Source organism: Embiotoca jacksoni, unplaced genomic scaffold (assembly GCF_022577435.1).
Source record: "Embiotoca jacksoni isolate LCO1_2020_lvr unplaced genomic scaffold, fEmbJac1.0.p SCAF_16, whole genome shotgun sequence".
NCBI classification, from domain to species: Eukaryota; Metazoa; Chordata; class Actinopteri; family Embiotocidae; genus Embiotoca; species Embiotoca jacksoni.
Window position 1 is genome coordinate 11,643,735 of NW_027185296.1, and position 17,165 is coordinate 11,660,899.

The 17,165-nt window shown below is 38.6% G+C and overlaps 1 protein-coding gene across 1 annotated transcript; it reads left to right on the top strand.

Annotated features, from left to right (window-relative positions):
- The first annotated feature begins 4,338 nt into the window (after positions 1-4,338).
- On the top strand, positions 4,339-16,120 carry ephx4 (epoxide hydrolase 4). Its single transcript, XM_069150940.1, has 7 exons — positions 4,339-4,873; positions 7,214-7,299; positions 8,772-8,929; positions 11,476-11,604; positions 11,973-12,076; positions 13,179-13,327; positions 15,191-16,120. Exons 1-7 carry the CDS (start codon positions 4,631-4,633, stop codon positions 15,429-15,431), a joined length of 1,110 nt encoding a protein of 369 aa, XP_069007041.1. The 5' UTR covers positions 4,339-4,630; the 3' UTR covers positions 15,432-16,120.
- Positions 16,121-17,165: the final 1,045 nt, after the last annotated feature.

Here is a 17,165-nt window from a genome sequence, read left to right on the forward strand (position 1 = left end):
TTACATCAAGTTCTAGTTGCAGTGGATCTTATCAGTTTCCTCACCCAGATGCAGGAATTGTAGCAGTATATACAAACAGTGTTGGTAAGTTTCTTCTTATACATTCTTTTATAATGATAATTGCCCTGTACGTCACATAACAGATGGGTGCAATGTAAAATGCAGCTTGTTCAACAGACACATGAAGTCAGGAGGCTGTGGCTCAGATGGTAGAGTGGGTTGCACACTAATTGGAAGGTTGGTGGTTCAATCCCCAGCTCCTCCTGTCCACATGTCTAAGTGTCTTTGAGCAAGACACTGAACCCTAAATTGCTCCTGATGTTGTACCATTGTTGTGTGAATGTGCTCCTGATGGCAGCACCTGCACGGTGATCTGTCTCATGAATGGGAAAAACTATGTTAAAGCGCTTTGAGACCAAAAGGTGATAGAGTGCTATACAAGTACAGACCATTTACATTATATATGTGTTACTTGACTGCCCTTGGCTCCAACTCTTACCTCACACTCTACTGACTCCCAGTGGCTATTCAAAACCGTTTTCTTCTCCTGCATGTTTTATTTTAAAAGCTTTAATAACAGATGTTAAAGATATGGAGTAACTTTGCATTTCACCCTGCCGATAGATTCTTATCCGTTGAACGGTTCAAAAGATTTCCACTGATCATGTATTTATCTAGCAGGACTATTAACATGCAACAGAACATGATAATAAATCCTGCGCAGGTGGTGAGGACATGCTGGGCGTGGAGTGTTCAAACTAATCCTGTAGTTGAACACCATGCCACTTTTATTTGTATTTTTTTTTTTACCTTTTGTTAAAAGTCAAAATTGTTCTTTATTGCAATGTATTATGGAGAAAATTTCAGTTTAAGCGAAACTGATTACTATCAAATTTAGATCCTGCTTGATATTTAGCTAAGCTAAATGTACAGAATGTACAGTTCGTGTTTTTACAGAATCACAAAATCTAGTTTTTGTTTTCCCCCTTGGTCACAAAAAAGCACATGTAACCAGGGCAGGTCAGGAGTAGCAGAATATGCAAAGGTCACATACTTTTTGGAATGTGTTTTATATATTAAATAATAAATAAAAATAAATATAGCTGCCGAGAGCTACACATTACATTCAATTGGCAGGCTTGCATTCATGATGTTCATAGTGGTGATATCATCAGTTTCAACTGTTGATTTAGTTTTTGTATTATTTTCTGTACTGTTAAAGCTAATTATTTGTCTGTACAATGATGATCATCCACCCATTATCTATACCCGCTTTATCCTGAATAGGGTTACAGGACGGTTGGAGCCTTTCCAGCTGACTATGGGCGAAGGCAGGAAACAACCTGGACGGGTCACCAGTCCAGACAGTGATGGTTCATTTAAGTTAAACTGTGACAGACAGAAATTTACACTTCCACTGGTAGGTCTGTTGTCATTTACTTAAAACAATTGAAAACTCTAAGCAGGTTCTTCTGTACAGATGACAAAGATATAAAATGATTTAAGTTAGGATGGAATTAGATGAAAATTCCCAATACCTAAAAAAAAAAAAAAAAAAAAAATAGGGAACAAAATAAAAGCAAAATGTTCATATTTAAAATACATAATATAAGTGTAAAATTATATCCAATGTTGGTTTCACTTTCTGTTAAGCCACCCTTGATTTAGGCTTCATACGTTCTAATTAATGATTTCATTCACAAATGATAAACCCTTACTAAATCTTCATAGATCAGTTGTAAACAATAGAAAAGAAACCTTGTGTTACCAACTTGCCAAAAATATCCTTTGCCATTTTTCATTGTCTTTTTGGTAATGATGCAATTATTGATAATCCATACCCTTAATAAGGCTGTACATTCACAGAAATGGTACCAGCTCCCTCTACACAAAAATATTCTATTTGAAATTCATAACCTGCCCCAATGCAAAACTGATGTCCAATGTCACAGAGATAGTGATCTTGTGTTTGTGAATATGGAGTGATTTTAGGACTTTTTTTTTTTTTTTTTTTTTTTTTTTTTTTTTTTTGTGTGCCTATTTTAACCATATGACCCATTCTGTATGTCACCTCATCGACAAGATCAGTCAATTCTATTAATAACCTTATATATACAACATTTACAGTAGAGTTATGGGTATTTTTATATACAGCTGGATAACCTTTTTGTCATAATTGGTGTGAACATCACATTCTCTGCATCAGTCAGCAAATGGCAAAGTAAAAATAGAAAAGGAGAGAGTGAAAAGAAGTAGAATTGAATTATTCTTTCCAAGTATTGAGCAAACACATAATCACAACTGATGCAAAACATCTGATGTCCTGTTTAATTCACATTTTAAAAGCTATATGCAAACAGAACAAGTCCAGGTGGCCAGGCTCCTGTGTTGTTCGCAGTGATTTCCTTGTGTTGTCCTTTTCCTTGTGTCTGCTGTGATCCCCTCAATGTCTCTCTGTGTCTGAGTGTGTGTCGGTGTGTTGATATGGGCGTGGCTCTCACTCTCCTGGCTCCCTGCTCCCCAGCACACCTGTCTCCTGTCAGCTCTCCTGGCCGCCTGGCTGTTGCTTACAGACTCATCTCCTCCAACCCATCAACTCATCAGCCGATTGCCAATCTACACTGGTCCTGCAACCATTCCCTGCCAGTTTTTTGTGTTGGGTCTTGGCTGCTTAGAGTTTAATTCTCATTTTGTACATCTACCTGTCCTTGTCCTTCTGTTTCCAGGATCCTCACCCTCTTGCCTGCCTACCTGACTGTCTGCTTGCTTACCTACCGCGCATCCACTCTCTCTAATCCTAAATCTGAACCTGCTCTTTGCCTGCCACTGCCGCCTCTACCAGCACCATCAGCCATCTGCCTCCCTCAGCCCTCTGCTCATGGCTGCCAAACCCTCACCTCTTCTTCACCCTCCATCTCCACACATGACCATGTATCTTCTTCCCTTTCTGTTTCCTGCATTTTTGTCCTCTCTGTCTGAGCTTATTACAAAGGATAGTAGAAAAACAAATGAATGCATATGAATAATGAATACATAGAAAATATAAAGCTATCTAAAGCTTTTTGTTATGTGCATTATTGTAATATCCCTGAAAAAAAATATAAACAGGTTTTCACTTTTCTCATATTCTGGAGTAAATGAATATAAAATAATACAAGGCAATAACACACCCTCTAATACAATATAATAATACAAATATAATAGATCAATATTCAGAATATGTATGGATGATATGAGTGTAATCTAACTAACATTATACATTTGCAAAAAAAATTGCCTGATTCATCACATATAAACAACAAACATGAAAAATATTTTATTTAAAATGTGTTTTATTTTATATTTTGAAATGTTTGTTCCGTCTCTGCTTAACTACTACATAACTAGCATCCCACTAGTCAGAGTATCTTCTGTTGTACTACAAGTGGATTTACTAATACCCGACTGATCTTTCTGTGGGAGCACCAAAACAGACAAACCTTTGTGACTGGTCATACACAAGTCAAAATGATTATTGAATACATTACTAAGTAATGTTGTCGGTTATATAACTGAGTTTAAAAGAAAAAAAAGAAGAAGACTAAGCCTGACTGTTTTTCAATCACCAAATGTTACACCTGTTTTAAGTTTAGATTAATTTGTTTCTTTTTACAAAAAAAAAAAAAAAATACATATTGTGACGAGTCAGGGATTATGAAGCCGAGAGAAAAGGCAGATCGATGAACTCTTTCTTTGCTCAGGTCCTGTGTTCCGCACATCGTACTACTCCAGAACTGGATCTTTATTTGGCTCAAGAACATGCCGTTAACTCTCACAAACTCACACAAATCACAGGTAATTATATTAATGCCCAACTCATGTCAATTATGGTGCCTACTATGAACATTTGAACAACCTCTAGGCATTCTGGGAAGAAGCGTTACTATCCCGACGCTGCGTTACATCGGTCACGTGTGGAATTGAGATCATCTTAAATGAGTAAACGTTTATTTGTGTCATCTTGCTTCTAGTTATGTTTTCCTGCTGTGTGTTCTCTGCGGCACCTGACTGTCACCTGTGACCGCATTACAGCTGATTAACATTACAGTGCGCAGTTTTACCTGCTAATTAAGTGGTGAAATAATTCAAAATAAGTATACTTGTTTTACTGTTAGCAGAAATAATATCCAACATATAAGCTGTCCCCCCCCCACACAGTGCTTGTTGCCATAACGCCGGCGTGCAGCCGTGGTGCTTTGCAGTGGTTGTTTTTTTTTGTTGTTTTTTTTTTTTTTTGGGGGGGGGGGGGGTGTCCTCTCTACCTCACAGCGCCTCTTAACTGCGCTGAAATAACTGAATGTTCTGCACCGAGCTCCTTATTGCTCGATTTCGGACTTGCCTTGTATAGTCAACAACACCGTCTCCAGCTGAACAACCACCGCTGTCACACGCAAGCGTGAAATCTGACGTGATGCTCTCGCCACCGTCCCATTCAACCGTTTGGTGGGATCCTCCCTTCAGACAGTCGTGCGTATACGCTGGTAACGAAACAACGGCATCGTCAGAGCAGTATTTAAACAGAAACGACCACTTAACAGAAAGCAATCAATAGGTAACGTGATCTGGATTGATTTCCTGCGGCAATGTAAAGATGGCGAGAGTGCTCAACAACTTGCTGTTATTTCTCATCAGACTTGCGCTAAAAATCAGAGTTTGGGGGTATTGGTCATTGATATACGGTTATTGTGCTCTCTGCACCATCGTAGCCCTGCTGAAACTTTGGTGGAACATCGTCTTAAGGCCGACAGCAACCTTCCAATGGGTGATTCGTGAAACTCCCCCCGCTTGTCTGAATGACACGTCCTTGGGAACCCACTGTTATGTTCGGATCAAGGTAAGACACATACACGCACACACACATGCGCTTGGACGTGAAAGGTGTCTGGTCCCTGTGAGAGAGGGGGGGGGGGGGGGCATTGTGTGAGCATCTCTTGCTTGCTAAGGGTGTTAACATGTAAAACGCTGCAACACCTTTCTGCCGTGTCGCGTCGTGAAAAGCCCAACAGGGCCGGATCTTTGAGCAAAATCAGAAGGCGTCTGTTTGTTCATTGATTTATTTATTTGTATTCATCTTCATGAGACGTTGTCGGTGGCGCTGAGCGCTGAGCTCAGGTGGTGCTGAAAGAACAGCTCCTCCGCCTCACGTCTCCGCACGCAGCGGGGCTGCCAGCCTCGAACTACCAACCTACAGTATGTGTTCAAGATTATGTAATTAAATACCGAGGCAGGTCTGTCAAAAAAAAAACCTCCCTCAACCAGAGCCCCAGTGTGAGTAGTGGGAGAATTATTCACATCCTTCCCTTTAGTATAAGTTACAATACTTACAATGCATTTAAAGCTATCTGATTAAAAGTATCACTTAAAGTATGAGAACTCAGTGTGCAGCCGGACGGTCCCCTTCGTTATTATATGATCGTTTATATTGTTGGACTATGATTACTGATGCATTAATATATAAGAAGCATGCTAAACAGGTGGAGACACTTTATAATTTGTTGGGCAGTTTAATCTGCAGCAGTGCATCATATTTAATAAGATGATCAAATAGCTACAAATTAACCACAAACCACAGCTGTTCGATAAATATGGGGCAGTCAAATAATCGCTGAGAATGAAAATACTCCAGTAATGTACAAGTGCCTCTAAAATACAACATTTCAAATATATCTAGCCGACTCAGTAACAGCTGACTGCTGCTCAGTGTTGGTTTAAATACATTGGTTTAGTGCCAGAACATTCAGCACGTTGTCATTTGGTTGCTTATTAGTTCAAATCAAAGGTTTTGTGTAACCAAGTGAATCTGATCTTGAACATACAGGATGCATGAAGAAATGGTCAAAGTTGACTTTATGTTTGATTGAAGATGGTGCAAGTGAAGTAAATAGGAATATCCTTGTTAAAATAATTTTGAATCTAACACACCCACCACCATGCAGCCAGACAGGGAAAAGGAAAGAAAAAGACTGATATAGTATACAATGAATGTTTGCACATATAAGTTATGCTATCTCCAGTGATCAGAGGTGCTTTCTGATAGAATCCCAAATCTTAATAAAACGTGCTTCAGATCAGGAGTACTTAATCCTCTCTAAATAAAGACTTGCATACACTTCATAATGCTAGAATGTGCTTCTTTTATATGAATCTGCAAAGCATTCTGGTCAGAAAGATAACATGTTAAAGTGAGAAGTAAAAACATTTAGCTTAAAAACTGAACAAGAGAATCCCAAGACCAAAACTATAGGTTAGAACTAATGACTTCATCCATAAAAATGTTCTTTTCTGATACGTTCCTCTTGTTTTTGTCAGCTTTATATTGAATGAGAGACCTGTTATTCCACAACAGGAGCATGGGCCACTGTTCTCTGAAAATTATATATATTCTACATATTATGCAGCTGTTTTTTTGCTAAGCTTTATACAGGTAGCTTCCCCACACCTCTGAAATCTTGAATGTAGTGTATTCGTAACTCCTGGTATTATTGGGGTTTTTTTTAACACCTGCAATGTTAAATTTAGCTGTGAAGCCAAATATACAAAGCAGAACAAGCATTATCAAAGTATCAGTGACGACGCATGTTTCTTGTCAGAATGCTTTTGTTTTTTGCAAATCACAAACATCCCAAAACATGTATTTTGCTCTTTATTGCTATTTACTTGCATGACTGACCTTTACTCTGCAGACTTTGACCTTGAGACCGCTTAAATCTCAGTTAAAGACTCGTAGGTATGAGTTGGATTTTGTGAGATCACAACCATTGTGCAAGTAAATCACAGTACAATATGCAACTTTAACATAGGTGTAATGTTGGGCATTGAAGCCTTAAATGCACTATAATGAACATTTCAGTGAAGTAGGAGACATCTTTTGTTTAACTACCTTGAAGGTGTTCAAATCATATTTTGTTTCAGCTATTCTAGGGCACCAACTAACTATTTTTAATTATCAATTAATCTCCTCATCAATTTTGCTTCAGAAGGATTAGATGTAAATGTACTGTTGTTGTTTTTTTACTTTTTTGTGTGTTAAAATGATAATATATTTACAACGTAGATGTCTGCAAACATTTCTGTAAGTCTTTAAATTTGCTGGAACTTAAGCGGCAGCAACAGATTCACACAAACAGCTTGGTGTTTGTGTAGAAATGTGTTTATGTGTCTTCTTTCTGTCCAGGAGTCTGGCCTTAGGTTTCACTATGTTGCTGCTGGAGAGAGAGGAAAGCCGCTCATGCTGTTTTTGCATGGCTTCCCTGAGTTCTGGTAAGTCAAAGGGGAAATCAGGGTTGTGGTAAAAATAAATCAGACTATAAGATTTAGTGTCTATGCAGTTGTTTATTATTTGTTGCATGTGTCACCTCTGTAAAGATTCTCTTGGCAATAAGAATTCCGCCACTGTAATGTTTCAGCAGCACTATTAAATCTCTGCGGTCTGGCTCCAGGGCTGCAAAAACAAATCCATGCCAGCAGAGGAGTCCTCATTCAAAGACATGAACTGCCGTCGGGGGAAATGGGTCCAAAGCGTTCAAGATCTCTGCCTCCCGATATGAAATGAAAAATGATGTAGCATTGCGCCTGAATTGGGGCCAAAGTGGTTGTCAAGAGCTGTAAGCCTGTCCATATCTCTAACATACTATCTAAGCTGTGGACAGGACAGGGATTAATTAACGGTAGACGTGAGGTCTTTCTGCTTCACTTGCCGTATTTTCTTCACAGGAATGATGAACCGTGCTGAGAACGAGGTGGTTCAAAAGAACTCTTAATACTATTTCAAAATGTGCTAATTCCCTCTTAGAAATGAGAAAGAAAAAAAAAGATAATGTATGTGTCAGAAGGTCCAAGGGGCTTACTGTGCTTGAAACCTCATTTATATTCTAAGATCTAAGGGTTCAGTACCAGGATCTTATCCTGACTCATCAGAATCCCAGGCAGGGCTCTACATCTTGCTTTGCCAATCACTTAGCTGAGGAGAAGGAGAAGCAGGAAAGGGGTGTGGTTCAGGCTTGATCAGGCTGTACTCAGCAGACAAGATCTTCAGAAGACAGAAGTCATCCCAGTCCACATGATCAGTGGGCGGGTTGGAATCTAAAACAGTTTGTGTTACCTAGAGGTGGAAAGAAAGCTGTGTGCTCGCTTTAAAAGAAGTTTTTAAAGTTAGTCTGAAACCATCTAAAATTTCTACAGACTTTAAAGGGATGTTAAAAGGCACTTTTAAAAGGGCAATCTGCCAATTGTACACATTGAATTCAACCTAATCATCTTGGGGAGTATTCAAACAGTTGAACAGTATAAAGAGCTGTTTTTAGGAGCATAAGTCTTAAATGTGGCTGTCAGCAGACGTTCTACTCTAAATCAAAAGTTTGATTGTGCTTGAAGGAGGCTGTTCATTCCTTTTTTGTTGCATTTCAGCTTAACAATGTCACTTGTGATGCTGCAGTAGCAAGGAAAATAAAAATAAAAATAAAAAAGTTTGATTTGTAGCAAAAACCCGCAATGATTCTGGTAATGTTAATTGATCTATTTCATAACCATGAATTATTGTTATTTACAGCTTGTAAGTGTAAATAAAAATGTGACACAAATGCCAACAAAATAATTTAGATAACAAGTAACTGTCCCTGCTGGTTTGATTGTGAAACAGGTATTACATTACATTCTGTGGTATTAAAAATATTTCCTTAAATTTTATATGGGAACACTGAAATAATTACAGTTCATTTGTCTGTGTACCTTAGGTTCTCCTGGCGCTACCAGCTGCGTGAGTTTAAAAGTGAATTCCGTGTGGTGGCCATCGACATGCGGGGCTACGGGGAGTCTGACCTGCCGCTCTCCACTGAAAGTTACCGCTTTGATTATCTGGTCACCGACGTCAAAGATATCGTGGAGTACCTGGGTGAGTGGACGCAGGAGAACTGCATGTCTGTGTAATCTTAAATGAAGTCCAAGGAGTGGACAGTGTTTTGACAGTGTCTCGGGTCAAAAATAAACTTGTTTATCAGTCTTAAGCTGCAGACAGCCCTCAGGCCTGCAACACAGCATGACAAGCATCCTGTGAGTCATTCTTAGTGAACACGGGACATTGTGCAGATACAGAACTCACTACCTGCTGACTGCTTGCTAACATTAGCAGAGAGCTATAACCTGAGGCTGTGTGCACATACCAGCATCCTCTAATGACTATCTGGCCAGGATGACATTTTTTGCTCTTTCAGTGGTCATCATATCACAGTTTCTTCTTGTCATTTCATCACTCTTTAAAGGCTCTATGAGATAATCTGCATTAGTGTTGGAACATCAGTGAAGATTTTCAAATGAATCTCAGTAGACTATGTGTACAAACTCTTTATTTGTTTTCTTCAAACATATCACCTCATTTTTAAACGTGTTAAAAATTAAGAAAACTGAAATAATTTGAATAGACATGTCTTGATTTTTCTACTTTGTCTCTGAGGAGTTGTAACACACTGCCTTCACTTGTTCAGTATAAATAATTGGCTTATTGCATCCCTGATCTTAATCTTTCAGTTGTGATTGTTCATAATAACATTTTACTGTGGGTGTAGATCTGGGAACACAGCCACACGGTTGAAATAAAGTCACATGTGGGCATGAAATCTGAGTGGTCAGATGATCGCACACCTCCAGGTTAACTTCATTTATTTAGAAGATAGAAACTGAGACAAAGGCATTGTTATCAACATTTTGAATGCGCTAATGCAATCTGGTCAATCTGTCTGAAATCAGACCACATGTGTTTCTATTCATTTTTTTGTTGATTAGACAACTTTTCCCGATCTCCAAGATCCAGATCAGATTTGTTCAATATTGACATATTATAACCTTTTAAACTTGTTTTAATGAACATGTTAGCACACAAGCACGTTATATTTTCATAATCGGGAATAAAATGTCTGCATATTCAGCTGCCAATTTCTCCACTATGTTCAGCAGCTCTAGTTTCAAACCTGGTTTGTTATATTTTCTGGGCAGTTAGTGGGTTTAATCAGAGTTTTCAGTTGCAGATGTTAGTGAGTTTAATGAGGTAAATGAAGGAACTGAAACTCAACCACAACGGTGAAGTTGCAGACTGTAACACTAAAACATTGGGTGAAAAGGTTGGAAGTGAGGCAAGCAGTCAGTTAGTTATTCTCTGTGGGTTTATCACTATGAGTGACCTCTCTCTTGTTGCACATTGTGAATAGCACCATTGATATTTAAAAAATGTGCACAGGTGCAAAAATTAACCAGTAAAAGTCCAGACAAGATTTCATTGTAAATACTTAATATTCTGAAAAATGTTTTTTAATGCATTCCCTTTTTTTTTTTTAACACAAAACATTTACATTCTCTTAATAATTACTTTTTTGTAGAAAGAACTATAGTTAATATAATATAATATAATATAATATAATATAATATAATATATATATATATTATATATAATAGTCACTTCTTCATTGTTCTAGCTGCCATTGTTAATTACTTCACAAGCTTTTAGGAGGTAAGCACTTGATAATGGACATGGCAGCACAAATGGATGGAGGCTTGCAGTGATCACATGATCCTCTCATGCAGCCTCATATGTACTCTCATCTGTGACTGGACTACAGAAGCCCACATGATCCCCACTGCAGTCCACATACATATTAAACAAATTGAACTAGTTCCCATTCCAGAAAAGAATATCAGTGATTTCAGTAAACAACAAACAAACCAAAAGACAGATGGCAGAAACATCTTCGATTCTCTGTCGTTTTCTCAAAGTGTCTCCCAGACTCATGACTGTTCCTCTTGTGATGTCATGTGATGTCAGAGTTCAGATGAGGCGTTTTGGGTTAATTCTTATCAATTGATGTAAAAGGTGCGGCCACAGGTAAGGGGATTAGTTTGGAGTGACTGGCACAGTAATCTGATTAGATTGATGCTCCGACCTTGGTCTGTGTTTGACTGTATGTCATAGAATACATCCATTTGATGACTGTAAATGTCCTCTGAAGGAGAAAGCCAGCAATATAGAGTCAAGAACTGTGTTGATTTTCAGACAGCGACATGTCTTAACATTACATTACATTTCATTTAGCTGACGCTTTTATCCAAAGCGACTTACAGTAAGTACATTTCAACCATGAGGGTACAAATCCAGAACAAGAAGAATCAAAAAAGTACAAATTTCTTCAAGAAAGCCAAACTACAAAGTAGTAAGTGCCATTTTAAGTGCTACTAAAGTGCTACTTTTTTTCTTATTCAAGGTAAAGTCGGAAGAGGTGCGTTTTTAGTTTGCGGCGGAAGACGTATAGACTTTCTGCTGTGCTGATGTCATTGGGGAGCTCATTCCACTATTTAGGATTTAGAACATCAGCATGGACATCGAGCTTGTCTTAGAGCTGTGAAAGTGCTGTCTTCTATTAACCGTTTTATGTGCATTTGCTTTTCTTCCAGGGTACAACAGATGTTGCCTTGTTGGCCATGACTGGGGTGGGACTATAGCGTGGCTGTTTGCTATTCACTACCCTGAGATGGTGACAAAACTCATTGTCCTAAACTGTCCCCATCCTTCTGTGTTCACAGGTATGATTTCCCTCCGTGCAGATGAGCAGATACTCAGACATTCGTCTTAATGTTGTGAAGGAAAACCAATTTTCTTCATGCTAATTAAGGCTCTGGTTTGTCTCTTGGATTTTTACCATAATTATTATCATTAATTAGGAAGTATTATTTCCTCAATTGTATGTTTTGCCTCCATCTGGCAAATACTCCTCTGCCTTCCAGGGAAGATGATGAGAGGTTAATTACAGAAGGCTAATGGGAAGCTGGAACAGCTGGTTTTACTGGTGCAGACAGGAGAGGCCAAGTCACTCTGAGTTATCACATTCACAATCTCGCAGTGTGTTCAAACCTGCCCTTTAATCACGACTCTCCCCTCTCTTCTCCTCCAGACTACGCTCTGCGTCACCCGAGCCAGCTGCTGAAATCCAGTCACTTCTTTTTCTTCCAGCTGCCCCGCTTCCCGGAGCTCATGCTCTCCATCAATGATTTCAAGGTGGTCTGTTATTTGTGCCTGAAGAGGTTTTAAGGTTAAGGTTGTGTGAGCATGTCTTACTGTGTGAGCATGCATGGGGGTTTATATGGATGTGCATTGGTGTATATTGCACGTTATAACAGTGTCAGTCTATTTTTAGCGTTTGCATCAGCACAAACTCTAAATATAGCCTGCTGGGAAAAAGAGATTTTTGCAGAAAACAAAATGATCAATTAATCCTGTGGGAAATGTGTAGATTGTAGATTATTTCCAACTCATGTACTGACATGGTTATTTTGTCAATAATTACATGATAATGTTGAACTCCCCATATTCTTAACTATATCAATATATATATACATATATTAAACATATATATAATACATAGATATATTATATACACATAGATATACTTAATCTATATTTAAATTTGATAATATCATTAACAATACTGAAAGTTGATCATTAATATTATTTTATAATCATGTCAAAAATGCACAGTTCAGATTTACAAATGCAAAGTTTTAGTTTAGAAATCTAGAAATAGGAGGTCAGTTTAAGTTAATAGCTATTTAACTTTTGGGTATAAATATAACTGATTTTTAAAGGTAAAGCTGAATATGCTTATTTTTCAGAGTTATTGTTCTATTAAATATGAAGCAACATCTTGTAGCTGTTTGGCTTTTTCTTAGCATGAAGACTGGAAGCAGACTAGCCAGGAAGTCTGGCTTTGTCTGAACAACTAACTATCTAATATCTCATTTGTTTGACACAAACTGTCCTTGTAAAATTACTTCTTTTATTTTTTTGTTTTTGTTTATTTGTTTGTTTGTTTATTTCATCTTGGAAGTGTTGACCAATAGTTCAGGCTTTGGCAAATAAGAATATTGCCAAATGCCTTGTGTTGGAGTTTCAGAATTAGAAGGACCAAATGTAATGTTGTCAAGCCAGCAGTAAGTCTGAGTGCCAGAGCTGCGACTGAAGGTCATCAGAGCTGATTTCACCACTGAAGTACCTTTTCTGACTCACTTTACAGTGACATGTCCTTCTGTAAATGTTCTCTAGATCAAATGGTACCAGCCGCACAAACTCACGCGGTGTTTGCTGTTGTTTTCTGCTGCAGGCTCTGAAGGATTTGTTCATCAGCCGCAGCACAGGGATTGGGAGGAAGGGCCGATGGCTCTCTGCAGAGGACTTAGAGGCCTATCTGTACGCTCTATCGCAGCCGGGAGCTGTAACGGGAGCCCTCAACTATTACAGGAATATATTCAGGTGGGAAATTCACACACCAACATAGATTATGTTTCTAAAATATTTTTAAGGAATTTTATAGAGATTTAGAAATAGCAGTAGCGGAAGAAGCACTCGATTCTACATTATGATAAAACTCCAAAGGTTCTGCATTAAAAATGTGACTTGAATAAAAGTATGTAGACTACCTCATAATGTAGAGAAAAATAGCCTCTGTGAATTGGAGTAAAACATACTCAGGTTTCCCCTTTGAATTATAGTACTGTACTATAAAGCTGCATGAAATGGAAATATTGATAAAAACTAGAAGTATGACCAACAGTACAGTCCACGACAGAGTAACAGTCGTATAAAACATACAGTAGCTATCCGAGGAGGCCTGCTGTTGCCCTGGGAGACAACTTCAATGTTAATGCAGTACTTTAAGATGCTTTTTAGTCAACATTAATTTGGTTCTGTCGGAGGTTTCTCCCTGTTAAAAGGGAGTTTTTGCTTCCTACTGTTGGAGGTTTTTCTTCCTGTTAAAGGGACGTTTTTCCAACTGCTTAGTGAGAATTATTGAATTGTTTGGTTCTTTTGTATAAAGCTGTAAAATTCTGTTGTCATGACTTTACTACATCTAGTGCCCTGAAATAAAATAATAACTTTGTTGTTGTTTGGCACGATATAAACAAATTCAATTCAATTCAATTCAATTTTTATTTCATGGTTGATAAATGTACAGTGTGATAACAAATTCACTTTTAATGTTTTATGATGTGTGCTTTCCACAAATTTAATGTTATATACTGAGTATAATGCATATATACACAATGTCGTAAAAATTCTACACATATTTAGTGCTGCCACCTACTGTCAGAGCTGTGAAGGACAGAAAACTAAAGCTCTCTGTCAATACCACAATGTAAATTATTTATATGTACTTCCATTTTCATTCTTACATGTAGGACCGCTGAGCTGGCTGACAGTGATGGCACAAATCAGATCAAAGAAAATCTCAGAGAATGCATTTCTGACATGTGAACTGTACATGCATGGCTGAACGCGCCATCTGCTCCCAGCACAAGCAATGAGTTATCTCAGGATAGCTTTTATGTGCTTACATAAAAGATATCTCACTGACCCAGGACCAATTAGTCTCTCCACAAGCGCAGACTGTACCTTAAAGCACTGGGGACACACACAGTCAACATCCATCCATCCATCCTTCCATCCATCCGCCCGCCCGCCCATCCTTCCGCCCGTCCATCTGTCCATCCGTCCGTCCGTCCGTCCGTCCATCCATCCATTCGTCTGTCCCTCCATCCGTCCATCATCCATCCATCCGCCCTTCCCTCCATCCGTCCATCCATCCATTCGTCTGTCCGTCCATCCATACATTACAGTTTTTGTTGTTGTTGTTTTTTCAAATAAGAAACAGCTGAACAGCAGAGAGACAAAGAACATTTTGTGTCGTAGAAAAACACAAAGTGGATACATCAGAAATCTGGGGTCCCAAAAATCTGTTTCCATACTCAGCTCAGGGAGAAAAGTTGCCAAATAACAAAAAGAGAAGATGCAATACAGGCCAAAACTTTGTGTTCACATAGACCTTGATGTCATAATTTGGCTTTTTCTGCTTTTCATGCTGCCATGCACTCACTGTGACATAGACTAAGAGAAAACAAAGATGCCATTTTGGTTGGAATCAGCAAAAGACAAGACATATGAGATATATGTCTTTTCATGAAAACATAACGAGATCACAAATTTAGTTTAGAACTGAGACACATTGTTCTCTATTTGTAGATATCGACTACACGCTACATTAATACTGAACTGTGTCTTTTCCCTTACAAATCTCTCCCATAATAGAATTTTTACTTTGCTTTTTTCCTTCCTCAGCTCCCTCCCCCTGAGCCACAATCATGTCAGGTCTCCGGTGCTGCTGCTGTGGGGAGAGCGGGATGCATTCTTGGAGCAGGAAATGGCCGAGGCTTGTCGCCTCTACATCAGGAATCATTTCCGTCTCAACATCATCTCTGGAGCCAGCCACTGGCTGCAGCAGGATCAGCCCGATATCGTGAACACCCTCATATGGACCTTCCTCAAGGAAGGAGAGGGACGTAAAGGCTACAGGAACTAAAATCTACAGCAAGACCTCCCCGAGCACCCTGTCCCCTCTCACTTGCCACTCCCGGAAGCCTGGAATATGCCTGTGAAACCAAGCAACATAGTGATAATGCAATCATTCTTTAAATCTTTCACATTTCAGATATTTTTTAAAGAATTCAGCAGAAAAAGAAAAGAATCAAAGCACACTTCACTGGAGAGGACACTGAGCAGTATACGCGTGACACATATTCAAGATGTTTTTTGCACATGACATCCGCCTTAAAGTTTGTTGGTTACAGCATTACAAATGTGTGGCAAAATCTCCTTGTGACTTGTATTGTGTGGTGCCTTTTAACTTTCGAGTTGTCACAGTGTAAAGATGTCTTGAGAGATTGGGATGTGGCGTTGTGTGCTATACTTGTATGTTTTCACTGGGTCGCTCCACTCTACTTTGGGCACAGTTCTTATAGGGAGCCATAAACTCTCCCACAACCCTTTATCAGGTAGTGTTGTCAAAAGGAGTTTTTCTTTTTTTGTATTTATTTCTCAAAGATATTTGCTCAAATGTAGAGAATGTTGTTATGTTGATCTTCCTGTATAGAAATGTCAGTGGTGGTTGACTATTGTACTATTTTGTATCTCTTCCTACACACTGCATTTTGAAATTCACTGAGCCAGGTCTAGACCTTTTGATTTTATAAATAAACTGATTAAGTGTAATGCTGTTGGACTACGCTGCTCTTTAAAAATTTCCCCCAGCCTGTCTTGAGATACCTAATAATAACAGTGGTGCGTTTGAAGCTATCAGCAGAGAACCTCATGCCCCCTGCGAGTTCGGTGTTGTCTCAGAACAGTCACTTCAAGCTTTTACCAGAAATAGCAGCGGACGGTCTGTTAAATATAGAACAGAGCTGAGTGACACAGCAGCTTGCATCGCCTCTGTAAAACAAATATTTTTCTTTAGTGTCATATTCATAACCTCCCCATGTGATTACATGCAAATAGAAATGTTGATGTGTCGTTTCACCGAGGTGTGTATTCATCTGCCAGTTGTTATATAAACTGGTTTTAGCGCTGTGCCAGCACTTCCATTTGGGGAATAGAAGACTTGGGCAAAGCATGACAATGTCTCGTTCACACCAGAGGAATCAGTTTTACGGGACTTTTACATTCTTCTTATATTTGTATACATTTCTATATATTTTTGCCAAAATATCTTAACTGGCTTTTTTTTACATGCTGCCTACCCAAAATATTGGTTTTGTTAATAGATTATTGTTTAGAACTATTAACAAACCCATTTATTTCAATTTACCGCTATTACTATTAGAAAGTTATACACCAGATCACTCTGCAGCAGATCTTCCCAGATCTTTATATCCTTTGTGTTTCTGTCTCTGATGCTGATTCAAACATTTACAGTTACTTTACAGTGACATCATAGGATAGAAGAAACGATACAGGATTGGACTTTGACGTCAATGCCAGGTGGCAAGTTCTTTGGCTGCCTTCATGGACAGTCGGAAATATTATAACAGAATATAAATAAATAAATAAACAAAATGTATTTTTGTAATACAGTGATCACCACCCTTCCATCCTCAGAAGGCACCTACGTTGTACAATCCACCCGTGATCACTGAGCAAATATGTGTTTTTCTGAGGTGATTGTCTTTTCAGAATTTGTAGAACCGGCGCAGACACTTGAACGTGTCACAAGAGTCTGGCCCTTTCTTTAGTAATTACACTGCGCATGTGCAGCAGC

What these genes read in the sequence shown, in the direction of transcription:
- ephx4 (XM_069150940.1), top strand. Translation starts at nt 4,631, where the DNA reads ATGGCGAGAGTGCTCAACAACTTGCTGTTATTTCTCATCAGACTTGCG. An exon ending in AGATATCGTGGAGTACCTGG is followed by an intron (nt 8,930 to 11,475) that starts GTGAGTGGACGC and finishes CTTTTCTTCCAG; the next exon opens with GGTACAACAGATGTTGCCTT. An exon ending in CCATCCTTCTGTGTTCACAG is followed by an intron (nt 11,605 to 11,972) that starts GTATGATTTCCC and finishes CTTCTCCTCCAG; the next exon opens with ACTACGCTCTGCGTCACCCG.